Source organism: Poeciliopsis prolifica, unplaced genomic scaffold, assembly GCF_027474105.1.
Source record: "Poeciliopsis prolifica strain line A6 unplaced genomic scaffold, Auburn_PproV2 SCAFFOLD003, whole genome shotgun sequence".
NCBI classification, from domain to species: Eukaryota; Metazoa; Chordata; class Actinopteri; order Cyprinodontiformes; family Poeciliidae; genus Poeciliopsis; species Poeciliopsis prolifica.
Genome location: NW_026562378.1, coordinates 2,317,632 through 2,332,977, shown reverse-complemented (window position 1 = coordinate 2,332,977; position 15,346 = coordinate 2,317,632). Strand labels below are relative to the sequence as shown.

At 37.2% G+C, this 15,346-nt stretch overlaps 1 protein-coding gene across 3 annotated transcripts in view; it reads right to left on the bottom strand.

The window, feature by feature from the left end:
- Window positions 1-4,357: 4,357 nt before the first annotated feature.
- Window positions 4,358-15,346, bottom strand: part of cadpsa (Ca2+-dependent activator protein for secretion a) — an 86,847-nt gene continuing 75,858 nt past the window's right edge. For all 3 annotated transcript variants that reach the window (XM_055026631.1, XM_055026632.1, XM_055026633.1), the window contains 3 exons: window positions 8,267-8,371; window positions 7,614-7,822; window positions 4,358-4,645 (listed from right to left, as the gene is read on the bottom strand). In XM_055026631.1, coding sequence (XP_054882606.1) covers window positions 7,649-7,822; window positions 8,267-8,371 — 279 coding nt within the window. In that variant the 3' untranslated portion in view covers window positions 4,358-4,645; window positions 7,614-7,648. The remainder of the gene's footprint in view (window positions 4,646-7,613; window positions 7,823-8,266; window positions 8,372-15,346) is intronic.

Below are 15,346 nucleotides of genomic sequence, written 5' to 3'. Positions count from 1 at the left end.
TTAAGCCACGATAAGAAGGTTTGTGCATGGATAGGGGAACTATAAGAGGCTTTAAAGTCTGGATTTATTAAAAGGATCTGACATCTACCTGCGATCCCAAATGACAGGCAATTTCCATAACGCCGCCTCGCAAACTAATTGTCCATGAACACAACCCCCCCCCCACACACACACGCACACGCACACACGCACATGCCCACACACACACACGCACACACACCGCCTGGCCTAACTCCTGCTTTGTTCTATTGACGTCGGCGTCCTGAAAGACACTGTGAATAAAATACAAATCACAAAACAATTTATTTTTGTCGGCCTGCTTGTCTGTGCTGCTATCTGATTTCAGACCTCTTTTTTCCCCCTTCCGCTATTATGCGCCCGCATCATAAAAGAAACGTCTTGATGGGCAAAACATACGGCGGGATTCAGCAGAGCACAGCGGCGGTCTGCCAGCTCCTCAGACTAAAGGCCAGCTCTCACTGTGATGGTCAGTTGGAGATTCTTTTTTATTTTCATACCGTTATCATTTCCCATTTCCGCGCTTGATTGAAGCTTAAAAGCCAAAGCAGCTCAGATCGTGCCAACATAAATCTCCAGGCCCATTAATCCGCCCTGGTGTCGTCTCTTGCACAGAACTGCCCAATCGTGTCTGGATATTCATGGGGAAATTAAATGAATGACATTCAGAACGAGCTCACCCCCAGAGCAGATTGGATGTTGAAATAGGTATGCTGCTTTGGAAGCTGTGTGTTGATTATTATTTTTTTTTTCTCCATGTATTGGATATGAAGGAATCCATGGCCTCTGCAGAGACAGTTAAGGTCAAGATCATGTTTTGTTTTGTTTCTTTTTTCCTCCCTCTATCAAATGGTTCTTTGACATTTTTTTATTACTTTCCATCCCCCATCAATAAAGCTGATGTCTTTGTTTCTGTTGATGAATTACCAGCGGAATATCAGTAACTCTTTAAATGAAGTTCTATTTCTGGTATATATTTTTTTGTTTTTTAAAGGAGAATTGAAATCACATCTCAAAGCATTGATGCTGCACTAATATCAACACTACAATAAAACATTCCAGGGATCCATTTCTCTGAGCTTAAACTTTAATAACTTGTCTTTAGCGTTTATGACAATAAACAGAGTTCAGGGAGATTTTGGGACCCGGAGTTAACTATCCACTGTCACAGAAGCAATGATTTGTATATTTATTTTTGTAATAAATAATATACAATTGTACCAGTATGAACCAGAACCAGCAGATGTTTCTCCAGAATCCAATTAAAACTCTTCACTGATCAGAAACATCAAGGCCGACATACATAATGACTAAATTAGGAATGTAGCATGGTGATGAATGATTACCATTTGTAATGTAATACTTGTGGATTTAATGTCTCGTCTCATCGCAGACATAAAAAAAACCCCAAACCATTTTGTTTCAGTATAGAGTTAAAAAGTTTTTGTACTTTTTTACAGTTTTAATTTTTAACACAAATATGTTTTTTCATGTTTGTTAAAACATGACGGTGTAATATTTTACACAATGTGAAAAGATTGAACTCCTCCACTTCCTCCCTGATCTGCTACTGCTGTCTGAAGAAATGCTCCACCCTGTTCAGAAACAACCAATCAGAGCCAGGAGGCGGGGCTTAGCGCCGTGAAGGTAATTTTATTCATATAGCACATTGTCAGCAACAAGATAATACAAAGTGCTTTACAAGATTTAAAATGATATGTAAACAAATTAACAAAACAAAAGAAAGAGCAAAAGAAGAAAAAGCTAATAATGTTGATCCAAAGTAAATAAACTGGATACTCCTATTCAGGGTTGGTAGATAAGTTTAAGTAAGTATTTTCTGGTCAAAGTGAATCATGAAGGAGAAACAACTTACCGCTCCAGGGAAATTGTTTATCCGTCATCATAGGTGACTAAACTAACTAGACTTAGTATTCTTGGCAGGCTATGTTATGGTGACCCAGCTGTAGGCTAGCAAAGAGAAAGGGGCAGCGAGTGAGCACCAGTATGATTGACAGCACTGAGACCCTCCTCCCAGCTCTGATTGGTTGTTTCTCACTGAGTGGTGTATTTCCAAAATCACGACTGGGAGAAGGAGGAGGAGCTTGATTTTTTCAAAGATCATTTGTCACATTATACAGTCATAACTTAATAATTTTAAAAATCAGTTCTGAAATTATTTTTATGTTATGACAATATTTAAAAAAAAAACAGATTTAAAAATAAAATAAAAGTTATAAACTACCGCTGTAAAGTTAGAATTGGTCTATGGCCTACACCAAACATGTTCATGATATTTTCTTTTGTACAAAATCATTTTCAGATGACAAGATTTCACCTGAGCTGCTGGATGCCTCTGTCACTTTTATACAAATTAGCTTTTGTTGGCCACGCCCTTCCAACCATGTTTACACATGAAAATGGTTGCAAACAGACGCCCAATTGCAAACTGTCCATCTTTAACTCAGAGTCAGACCCAGAAGCTGAAGTAAGTCAACAACAAGGAACTTATTCTGTCCAGTAGCCATTATACAGTACATATAGTGGTAAAACAAGCAGGCCAAATGAAGAAGAGTACCCCTCATTCTAATAACTATATATATCTATATGTATAGATATATAGATATATATATCTATATATCTATACATATAGATATATATATAAATATATATATAAACTAAGAGAGAAACTAATCATTTTGTCTTTACTAATGTTGCAATCATTCAATTAGTTTTTTTTTTAACAAATAAATCATCCATCACTAAGTGCATTGGATTAAATTGTTTAATGTGTTTACAATCGTCACATCCTGATGATGCTTTTCCTCGTTGTCTATTGTGTTCTGGAGCAGTGGTTCCCAAAGTGTGGGGCGCACCCCCCAGGAGGGGCGCCATGCCATTGCAGAGGGGGCGCTGGAAGCGGTATGGATGAATGAAAAAAATAAAAAAACATTTACACAAAAGCGTTTCACTGTAAAGATGGTTTGTAGTGTGTTTTGTTGCAACCTGAAGTGTAAGATAAACTTCAGTGGAGTTTGAAAACAAAATACAAAATGTAAAGGTTTATGTCTGGTTGAACAATATGTGCCCAGTTGATTTTCTTTCTTTTTTGGGGGAATTTTATTGTAATCCGTAGGTGGGAAGAAAATCTTAGTGAATCACTGTTCTAGAGGATCTGTAATGTATTTCAATACTAAACAAAATGTCAAGACATCTATACATTGTAAAAAAAAAAAAAAAAATTCACAATAAAAATGTGTAAAACTAAGTTACAGACTGTAATATCCAAAGCATTGTATCACTGTATGATTACTGCTTTTCCTCATTGTGGTCCTTTTGCTTTTATTGCCTTGTTTTTGAAATTATATTTTATATGATTTATTTATTTAATCTAATGTAAATATGAAACCGAAAGCAAACAGCCAAATTAGCGACAGTATCATTAACAGCTAACCTCAAACAAAAGGCGGAAAATGAAACTGCACTGGTAATAATATTGAACTCATTTCATCCATCTTCATCTAAAGCCTTGGTTCTTTCTTCTTGGAAGGATTTGTTTCCCCCGTTCTACAAATAATTAAGATATATCTGCCCTTCTTTTGAGACTATAATATGCATAATCCTCTTGACTTTTGTCTGGGTCTCTATATTATTTTAATTTTGAGACTGAGATCTCTGGATTTTAATTTAGTCATTGAAGATTTGATCTGTGACAATTCTTTCAATCTTCTTCTGGATGTGACACGAGTGACGCTTTAATCCGCAGGATTAATCTCCGAGTCCGTTTAAGAAAATGCTGCTATGGATGAAGGAAGGAGATCATGCTCACAGATTAACAAATATGTATTTTTTGCAGTCTCACAGGGTAAAATCCCTGTGCACTTCCAGTGTCCACTCCTTCTGAAATCTGGAACATGAAGTAGATGAACTTCATGTATTCTTACAATTTCTTTTGCAGCCAACACAAAGAAACATTTCATGAATCACTTAGCAAGATTTCTCCTCTTCAAGGGGTTGTTTTCATGTGAAATCGAGTTTTTCTGAGCTTTACATTGTGTTATGTTGTTTCCTTATCAAAATCATACCTGGAGTGTTGTTTTGACTGCATGATTGAGAAATCCTTTAATCTGGCAAAACACCTGGGTTTATTATCATATGATTCCATACGAAATTATTTTCATAATATTCTAACTTATGCGATGGACTGGTGACCTGTCTCGAAAATGGACAGATAAATGGATATTCTAACTTTATTTGCATAATTTTATTTCTTATTTGTCCTTAGCGTGGCCTTAATAATCCGTCGTAGACGACACGTTTATTGCTCTTTTCCTTTCAAAAAAGTTAAATAAGCGAGTTGACAGCCATTTCCACATTTTAATGATCTTTTATTTAAATGTTCTTGGAAATAATGGGCTCTTCGAGAAGGCAAAAACCCAAGTTTCCAGTGATTTCACACATGAAGCAAAAGCACTTTGAGGAGTGGACACCAGCTACATGCAGTACTTTTACACACGATGACACAAAGCTCAAGAACATCGTTAGAAAACAACTGATAGAAGGAAACTACTGGCAAAACTTCACTTACAATAATCCAATACAAGGCGTGGAAGCCACATCGTACACCCTGGAACGAAGCAAAGGGCACGTAGAAAAATGTACATCAGAAATGGGAAATACTTCAATCATGTAAAAGGTTTTTCATATGAAATAGGACATTTGCTTTTAAATGATAAATGTGGAAAAATTTTATACATTAATGTAATAAAAACAAGATTCCAATTATATTACCTTGCTAACATATCCATTTAATAAAAAGACAGAAAAAGGAGGAAAACTGAGAACACAATCGCAGTCATCTCGAATGTTTAAAGATTTCGGACAAAAGGCAGCTTATTTTTAATCAATGTTATCTGTAAATTTATAGCGAGATTTATTATATTTCCATCATGCTTCCTTATTGAAAGACTGAAAAAAAAACATACAAAACTCCTACAGGATTTTCCTCTCTAATTTTAACTTCACAGCTATAAGAAACAAATACTTCTGGACCAAATATACAATTTAACGTCTCATGTCAACAGATTTAAAAAAAGGGTGTGTTTTTATGAACTTGAATTTATTTAATTTGTCCAGGCTCCAGATTGATTTCCGATAACCTACTTTTTGTAACTTCAACAAAGGCATTGATTTCACTAACTTTTAACTATGGAAGTTTGTAATTAAATGAAAGTCAGGCTAACATCATCAACCAGCTCCATGTTTCACACATAAATCATCATCATCATCATCATCATCATCATCATCATCATCATCATCATCATCATCATCATCATCATCATCACCCAAATAAGTTTTCAATAAAAGAAAAACGTTTTAACTATCCCAACCTCTCGCTTACAGTAGACCAGAAAAGTTTTCTATAATGCAACTAGAATTTACTTTATTAAATACAGTTGAAACCAAATATTTACATACAAAATAAAAAATAAAATAAAAAATTCTCATTGAAGCTGAATCAGACCATACCGTTTTTATTTTTGGATAGTTGATACTCTGGCCTAATCTTTGAACACACGGGCTGCACACTGGACAGGTTTAGATTTCATAGTCAAGCTTACCGACTGCATATATTCCCACAATCACAAGTTCCACAATCCGCATGGATATTAGAAAGTTTGATGATCTAGTTGGGCGTTTAGACCCGTTTCTCCTCCATCAGGGTAGCTAAAGAACTCGTTACTGGCAATGTAGCTGCTTGGTGCCCCGGTCACTCTCTCAACCTTATCAGTTCAGTGTTTTATGCGAAACGATTCAATGTGAAAATGCTTTCCTGAAGTTTATTGTGCTACACTGCGACATGTCCAGCACACATCTCCTTTGAGAATACCTGGTCTATGGTCACCTACTGTAAGTACGTGGGGGGTCTTTAGAATTGCCAAAATGATATCTATTTGCTAAATGCCTAAACTTTATGACAATATTTTTTTAGAGATTTGTTTTGCAACTTAGAGGTTTACATACTTTTGCTCAGTATTGTTGATATTTGTCTTTTAAACTTCATGACTCGGGTCAAACCTTTTGCGTTGCTTTCTTTTCCTAAGCTTTCTGGCATTTAACAAAAACAAATACTTTTTGTCATTCTAACCAACCTAAAACAAAAGGTTTGGTCCGATTCAGCTGCAAACAGTGACAACAATGTGCATGTCTTTTTATTTGCTGTCTGTAAATTTTTGGTTTAAACTGTAACGAGACACATCACTAAATGAACATGTTTGGGAATTTTCAAGAAATTTGGCTGAAAGATGGATAGATTCAAGTTTGCTTCTTAAACATTCAAGACCACAAGATACATTTTTGGCTGTACGACAATGTCAAAAATTTACACAAATGTCAAAGAAAAGCCTAGTAAATGGAAGGAGACGGGTTCTGTGTCGAAGAGAATCTTTTTTAAAGAAGCAAAACTTGGTGTCGCTCAATTTGTTGACGTTTTTCAAAATCCTGCTAAGGGGACAGATGTCTGATAAACATAAATGATAGCAAAAGAACAATTTTCTCTCACTTCTGGGTGTTTTTGTCACAATTTGGTTTATGATCCGAATCTCTCTCCCCGTAAAAAGAAACAAACAAAAAACAAAAACCATTTACTGCAAAAAAACAAACATGAATATTGGCGTCAGTTCTCCAACCAATGTTCATATGGAGAACACGTCACATCACCATATCCAGGACTGTGGGAGGCTGATGTAAAATCAGCAGAAAGAAAACAGTCTAAATGCCACCAAGAGTTTATCTGTTCAATTACTGTCAAATATTTTTCAGACTCATCTGTAGTAGGATGAATAATTCAACTACAACCCTTAATAATGTTTCAATAGTTGTTGCTTTCAAAGTTGGTTTAAACTGAATGTATGTGTTAGACCTATGGTAAGGTCTGCTATCTAAGTGACTAATTTCTTTTGCATGTTGATACTTTAACCAATATAACATTTTCTGGAGTGAACTGGTGGTTTCTATGGTTTGGGGGGCCTCATCTGAGAAGACAAATGTTCACATCAAATGAAGCAAATATAGCAGCGATTCGGGTCTGAGAGCCAATCGAGTAAGTTACCAGTGAAAGCGACGAGTCTTTACGAACGCTAAATCAACCTTCTTAGCACCGTGTCATGCTTTCCATTACTGATAATAGGTGCCATGACAACTGCAGAGCCATTTACTTCAGGGATGAATATCAATTATCAGTTTTTTTAAGACACCAATCACTTGTTTGTAGATTGCTATTTAGGGGTTTTCAAGTTTCAGTAGCCAAAACAGGTGAAAAGGATTTCATATTTCTTCAGCTGCTTTGTGTTTCAGAGACCGATGAAAAGTTGGTCAGCATAGTGAGAGATCATGTGCTGTTTACATTTTGATAACAGTTTTTGATCAGCATTAAGCATTGTCATTTTGTAATAACTTTTACAGAAATGTTTATTAATTGACCATTAGAATGTGAAATTTGACAGAAAAAAAGAGAAAACTATAAAGCGGATTGACTGGATAATCTGTTCTGAACTCAAGAAAAGACAACTTGGGGTTATTGGAGCGTTCCATACCATTTTGACATTCTGATAGTAAGCAGATCTTTGATCTAGTGATCATTGTCATCTTCATCGCTGTCCCTCATTGTAATGCCTTGCATCCCTCCTTCCCTCACCGAAGCGGTAGCTTCTTCTAAGGTCAGACGATTTCTTACGGTCTCATACATCTTACAGTTCAATGTTGAGTCCAGAACTCCTTGGAGACGGAAATCACGGTACTTTTTCTGTCACAAAGAACAACAGACAGTAAAGACGCGAGGAAATCATTTTTAAAAACTTTTTCTTTGTCACAAATAGGACATTCTTACTTTGTGTAAAAAAAGAAAAGAAAAAAGATTTATACAAAAATGCTAGTGATTAATGTTGATAGGCTGCTGCACAATCAAAGAGCTGACTTGTGTGGGGGTGAAATTTGGGAAGTTTCCATCAGCAGTTGGATGAAGGAGACATTTGGTGTGTTATGTAGGCCCATAATTGTAGAACACCTTAAAATGTTAGTTTTCGTATGGGATTGTACTCTAAGTTAGGTTTAACTTTAGAAAAGAAGTGAATATTAATTTATACTTTTATTTCTGTTTCATACCTGTATATTCTCATGAGTATTCATGTAATCATGTGATTAGTTTACAAAATTGGTGTGTATTCAGACATTGGTGCGTTGCTCTCACTTTGACAATCCTGATGAGTATCTTCAGTTGGTAGACATGCAGCTGCAGGTCCATACGGTCAGTCAGCCATGTTCCAATAAGATTCATACTGCTGGTGTACCATTGCTGTGGCAAAGACACAGAAAACCAGAGTGCAGAATGTTGATATATCTGACGTAATTGAACCCAAGCACTGAAGATGGTTCCAAGGTCTGCTCTATCGGTTCATTATTATTATAAATGATTGTAGGTAAGTGATTTGTTTAATATTGTAGGGTCAAACATTCTTGAAAATTAATGAATATTTAGCCATGTTAACCAGATATAAAGTCCTTACATTTTAGTGAAGTAAAAGTGAAGAGCACCCTGATAACTACAGCCTCTTTAATCAGTTCTCATGCAAACGTGCTAAAAATATCAAGCTCCATACTGCAGACAACAAAAATGGATCTTAGAGGATTGTTTAAGATATGAAAGGTTAAAAGTTATCAAATCTTTTTTTTTTTTTGCTAGGCCCACATACTTTGGGGATGACCAACTTTAAACTTTGGAAGTAAAAAACTCTAAATAGCAGCTAAAGTCTGGAAAGTAAAAAAAAAATCCTAATGTTTAATATTAGGATTAATATTAAATGTTTAATATTAGGATTAATATTAAACATTTAATATTAAGAATAATATTAAATGTTTAATATTAGGATTAATATTAAACATTTAATATTAAGAATAATATTAAATGTTTAATATTAGGATTAATATTAAACATCAGCTCAACAGAGCTAGTTGTTCATATCCTGGCATCACCTAAGCTCTGCTCACTAAAACCACAAAGTAAAATGTGAAACTGCGGTGCTCTGTCTTTTAAATATATCATCTTCAACCTGGTTCATAAAACATAGACAGAATGTCAACAAGTTATGAGTGACATTTAATTTGCTTTGTTTGTTGTAGCAGAAACCTGTGGAGTGCGCAGATGAAATGAAACGTTTGAAGTTTAAAGGAAAAAGCTAAATTTATGACAACAAGCTTTTACATGGGGTTTGTTCACAAGCCACTTCCAAAGCAAACTACTTTAAGCTCAATACGTCATGAGCTTTCAAACACAAGTCATATTAAAACAGAGAGTAAACATGCTGTTTAAATATAATTTGAAATATTTGTTACTAATAAGAATTACTGTCATTACTGTCTTTAAAATATAAAAAATTCCACTAAATTTATGTTTTAGACCAATTGATTGTGTAATTTTTAAGTATTAAATGTTTGATAAATTGCTGAGTTACTCAGTACTTTCGTTGCCTTTCCGCCAAACACTTTTTTACTCTTACTTGAGTAATTTCTTGGACGGTTACTTTTCCCTTTTAGTTGAGTAAATTTCTGTTGAAGAAGTGCTACTCTTACTGGAGTAAAATTTTTGGGCACTCTGCCCACCTCTGAAAGTAGGACACTGCAGTGTTTACAACAGTCATGGTTTAAACAACGTCTAAAATAAATGTACCGTGTTATTTCTTGGCTCTATAAAAGCCATTGAGTTTTCAAACATAAAAATGTCATTGATTTATATGGTTTGAAGTGACATACTGCGCTGGCGACTCAGTATCAGGAAAATAAGACCGAAGTGGGACTACTCTTCTGGCAAGACATCTCAAAGACTTTGTCCTAATAAAGAGACAGTGAAGCACTGAGTGAGTACTACTATATATGCCAAAAAATAAGACAAAAACAAACTGCTAAAGTTGAAGAGATGCAGTAGTACACTCCCTCATAGTTAGTCTTCAGGATTCTAAGAGAGAAACATTTTTAGTCACTCACAAGCAATAGGAAGTATTTTGCTGTATACCTGGAAATGAGTTGATAATGCCTACATGGAGGTCAGGCTTGCTTAAAGGACCATCTATGCCAGAGAGAATTGCTATGATGAAGCAGTGCTGGGGTGAATCAGTGAAGTGACCTGGTGCCAGCAGCCTCCTATCTGTCACTGTGTGCCTGTGAAGGCTTCAGCGTGGCAGCAGGCCTGTGATCGCGCCCCGAGCACAACCCCCTGCTGAGAGGCCAGGCCTGGAGTGACTGATCCACTGACTGGCTGCTCTCCCTCCTCCCGTCACCCACTCCTCCTTCCCTGCTTTTTCTGTAGATTTTTGCACCTTGCCACGCAGCTCCCATCTGCAGCCATTTTTTACAGCAGCCATTTTGTGCTGGTGGTTTTCAGCGTTTTGTCTTTTACATGGAAGTGGGCCTCGTTTTTCAAACTATCTCAAGCAAATGTTATGTTACATTTAATGCATCACTTTTCAATCAGTTCCATGTTGAGTCTGCAGGATGTAAGATGTCTTAGACATTGGCCATAGATGTAAATTGTTTTCCTTTTTTACAAGTAGCTTCTCTTAAAATGAAAGTATAGAAAATCTAATTAATCAGTGCAGTAATCACATCTCAAATGTGTGTGTATCAGAAGAAAGAATTATGTCGTTTTCACACACTAACACACGCGCAACCACGCATACAGAAGTATCGCTTAGATCTTTCACTAATTACCGTCCCTTTTAAGTGCATCAACTATTTTTCTTGCATTTGATATGATTTAACATTTTGGTATCAGGAAGACAGCTCAAAATATTTGTCTCCATAACCAAAACTGCCAACTTCACAGAGAAAAAAAAAACTGATACAGAAACACATAAATTATTCTTTTAGAGATTAATTTGATTTCTAGATTAATTTGTGATTTCTAGATTAATTTTGATTTCTAGATTAATTTGGAGATGTAAAACAATTTACATCTATGGCCAATGTCTAAGACATCTTACATCCTGCATCTTACTACCTTCATTTATGATTTTGTCACAGTTTAGCTGGTTCATGCAATAGTAATTGTTTAAGGCTTGGCCCAAGTTGTTATTTTACATTTCACACTACAGATTATTTGATGCTTTTTTATATATAAGTGTTTGTTTTATGTGATAGTCTAAAGCCAACTTTCTTCACACGTAGAAGCTGGACTTTCCTAACCATTCCTGAAGACAGTGAACCTACCCTCAACTACATACATTTGTATATGTATACATGTACAATAAATAAAAATAATATGAACAATAGGAGTAGGATGACATTAAGAAATAAAGATGTTAACATGGGAGCAGAGAAATTATCTGATGTTGTATTAAATGGGCCTCATGAAGATCAGCAGGGGGCTAGCACTTCCTGTCAGCCAAAACAAGCGTAATATGGCTCTGAATAAATAATGCCATAACCCGACAGGGATCAAATCTGTGACATTCTAACAAGCTCCATCTGAGGGAAGCTTCCATGCATCGTCAGCCACGTTATCTGTGTGTGCATTTGTGTGTTTTGACACTTCAGAACATTGTGATGAAACCCTACCTATACACAGGCAACATACATGCCGTTGCAACACACGCGCACACCCACGCACACACACACTCCCAGCCCCCACCCACACACACCTACACACACATGCCCGCATACACATCTACACCTACACACACATGCACACACACGCACACGCGCACCCCCCCTCCCCCCCCCCCACACACACGGAGTATGTCTTTCTATTTTCACAAGGACTTTCCATTGACATCCATTCATTTTTCATTCATTTCTATAGCCTAACCCTGACCTTTATCTTAAATCTAAGCATTACCAGTACATGCCTAACCCTAGACCCAATGTAACCCAAGAACAGCACTTCTTTTTTATGACGACTGGGATTTGGGGCCCATAAGGAAGAGTTTGTCCTCACAATGTAGTATTAGCATCATAAATGGGCCTTACAAAGTGAGAAATGACAGCACACCCATACACACACACTCTCACATACACAAATCTACATCTGCTAGTCCATCCCCCTTTGAGTGAGAGATGGGAGAGCGACCTCCTGCCCCCATCTGACACCAGCTCCTACTGAAACCCCAAGACGCCACCACACACCGAAACCTCACTTGTTTTCACACCCAAATCTTCACACAGCACTTTAGTCTTGGGGAAGGATGGGAGGGAGCATGATGCAAAAAAAAAAAAAAAAGATACACCTCTCCATCTTCCTCCCCACATCCCTCAAATCTCTTTTAAATGGCCACATGTCAAGTCCCAACAGGAAGTCTGCAGATTATTAGATCAATATGACAACCAAAGTTAATCAGATATCCAATGTGCCCATTGGTTGGTGGGCACACACACTTTAGTGCTCCAAGAATGCTTTCAAGTACTCTACTGATGGCTTCAATCAGGGATAAATATAGTGCAGGATAAGCAGTGGCATCTTGAGTTAAAATACTGTGCATCTGGAACATTTTCACTTTATCTCACAGCCTCATTTCAAGTTGTTTTAAATTAATCTCTCTCCCCAAAATTGTTTTGCACAGATACCCCAAATGTTGTGGAGAAAAACATATTTTGATGTTTGCAACTTTATTTGAAAAAATAGAAAATCATGGAATTGAAAGCATTCACAGCCTTTGCCAAGAAGCTCAAAACTGAGATGTCGCTAATCGTCCTTGACAAGTTTCCATAGCTTAAATGTTGTCCACCTGTGGTAAATTCAGTTGCTTGGACTTCACTTGGAAAGGCACACGCCTGACTATATGAGGTCCCATTGTTGACCACACCATCAAACACCAAGCATGAAGTCAAAGGATTGTCTGCAGACCTCTGAGACAGGACTGTCCTGAGTCACAGGGTGAGAATCCAGGAACATTTCTGCTACTTTGAAAGTCCCATTGAGCTCAGTGGCCTACATCGTTGGTCAATGGAAGAAGTTAGAAACCAGCATGACTTCCCAGAGGTAATTGGCCATCTGCACTGAGCGATTGGCAGGGAAGAGAATTAGGGAGGTGACCGGGAACCCGATGGTCGCTCAGTCAGAGCTCCAGTGTTTCTTTGTGGAGAGAGGAGAACCTTCCAGAAGGTCGACCATCTTTGAATCACTCCTCCAATCAGGCCTGTTTGGTGGAGTGGTCAGACAAGACCCTTTTCTTAATAAAAGTCACATGGCAGCCATCTGGAGTTTGCGAAGCAGCAAATGAAGGACTCCCTGGTCTGATGAGATAAAGATTGAACTCTTGAAAAAAGATTGAATGCCAGAGATGTTTAGAGGAAACTCCACCATCTCTGCAGTTGAGAACGGTGGTGGCAGCATCATGCTATTGGGATGATTTGCAGCGGCAGGAATTGGCAGAGAGAAGGAAAGATGAATGCAGACATCCTGGATGAAAACCAGCTCCAGATCACTCTGTACCTCAGACTCGTAGCATTTACGCAGATGAAATGCAGCAAATGAATACATTTTCTACACAATACTAAATGCTGCTGGCCATGCAAACCAATGGATTTATTTACTTATTCCCAGGTCATTGTAATGAACACACATCCAGAAATGCTTTAATGTTTCTGCAGACAGCAGAAATGGCCAGTTGTATAAAGGAAGAAAATAAAACTATCATTAAGAAATACGGATACAGAGACACCAATAATATCTCTCTTAAAAGCAGAGCACTGATTAGAAACAGATAGAGAGATGCTGGCAGCTTTTGAAACTCCCTTAAGTGAAACACAACTGTGCAGGATATTGATTCGGTGGTACACTGTATCCTCTGTGTCCAATTACATAACTAATCCACCGATGATGACTGTCCATATATGTTAATATAAATGGATAATGCAAACATTTAAACAACAAACATTTAATCTCTTCTTGAACACAAAAATGACCTCATTCAGTTTAAAAGCCAGTATGAATAGACTAACAGGTGCACAAAACCTGCTTTCCTTTTCTAAATGAAATTAATGCCAAATTGGGCTGGCATTTCATTCTGCTGTCCACCGTGAACGCTTCTAACACAGATTACTCTTAAATGTGTTAAAACAGACCATGAAATGGCCTTTAAAGACATGCACACACACTTACAGAATCTCATAAAAGGCAAGTGATTTGTTTGGTCAGAGGCTCTCCTTTGTGGGGCTACTATGGAGCTTTTGTGTTGTGAAAGCCAGGAATGTTAGAGGTAAGGAGGGGCCTCACTGCAGGGAGTACAGAGGGATTACAACCAACCTGGGACTCTACCTCTTTCTGTCTCTGCTAATCATGTGTGTCTGTTTATGTGTTTAGTTATTTTATGACCTCATTTAAAACTTTCTTGAGTAAAAAAAAAAAAAAAAAAGTCACTGAATCTATGGAGTGCACAGTTTTATATACATAAGAATAAAAGAGTAGCTCCAAGATGTAAATTAAGACCAATGCAGTATTCTTATAAAGGGAAGTTTTAATTAAGTACACTGGAGCTGAAGATGCAAGGTTATGTCTTTATTTGGCCAAAATGAGCTAATTATGTATGCTTTTGTTTAAGTACAAATAACGTAAATAATTTAAAATGTCTTGTTCTTTTTTTGTTTTGGATTTTATGTATTAAGTAATTCCACTAAAAAACGTTAACCCCAAATCAGTGCGTGGATACTTAGAAAAGCAGCTGGGTCAAAATGGGACCATTTTATAGCAGAATAAAGTAATTATGTTACCTTCAGTTGCTATGAAAATTTTGTAAATATCAAAGACAAAGGAAGTTTGACGTTTCAGCGTAGCTTTGACATCTTTCCAACACTTCCCCTTCAGCACGTCAATGCAACAATTCTTCTCCATGCTGTCCATTGATCCCATCCAATGGATGGTTTCCTACCATCCTTTGGAGCTCAGTAGACACACAGCACCACCAGGTGTTTGTCAATTGCTGCTGCCACTAGTCTGATGGAACTGTGTGGGGGAGATGTGGGAAAGGGTGCTCAATGGGGGTGAGAGCTTGGCTGGGGTCTGAAGCTCCAAGGCGGAGCTTTGGGTACACAGGCTGCCATAGGAGTTTCAAAGATTTCTCAGACATCAATAAATGAGTCAAAGCAACACTCTGAGTCAATTCAAACACCAAACATACTGTAATATGTCTAATTGCGCCTGGTGGACGCCATCTTAGACTGTAGAAGCTAAAGTCCACAGTCTTCCTTATTTCCATTTTTCGGTGTACATCCAATCAGTACCAAAGTAAATGAATATCCCTCCTCGATTGGCTACTCTGCAAACATTAGCCTAACTAGTCAA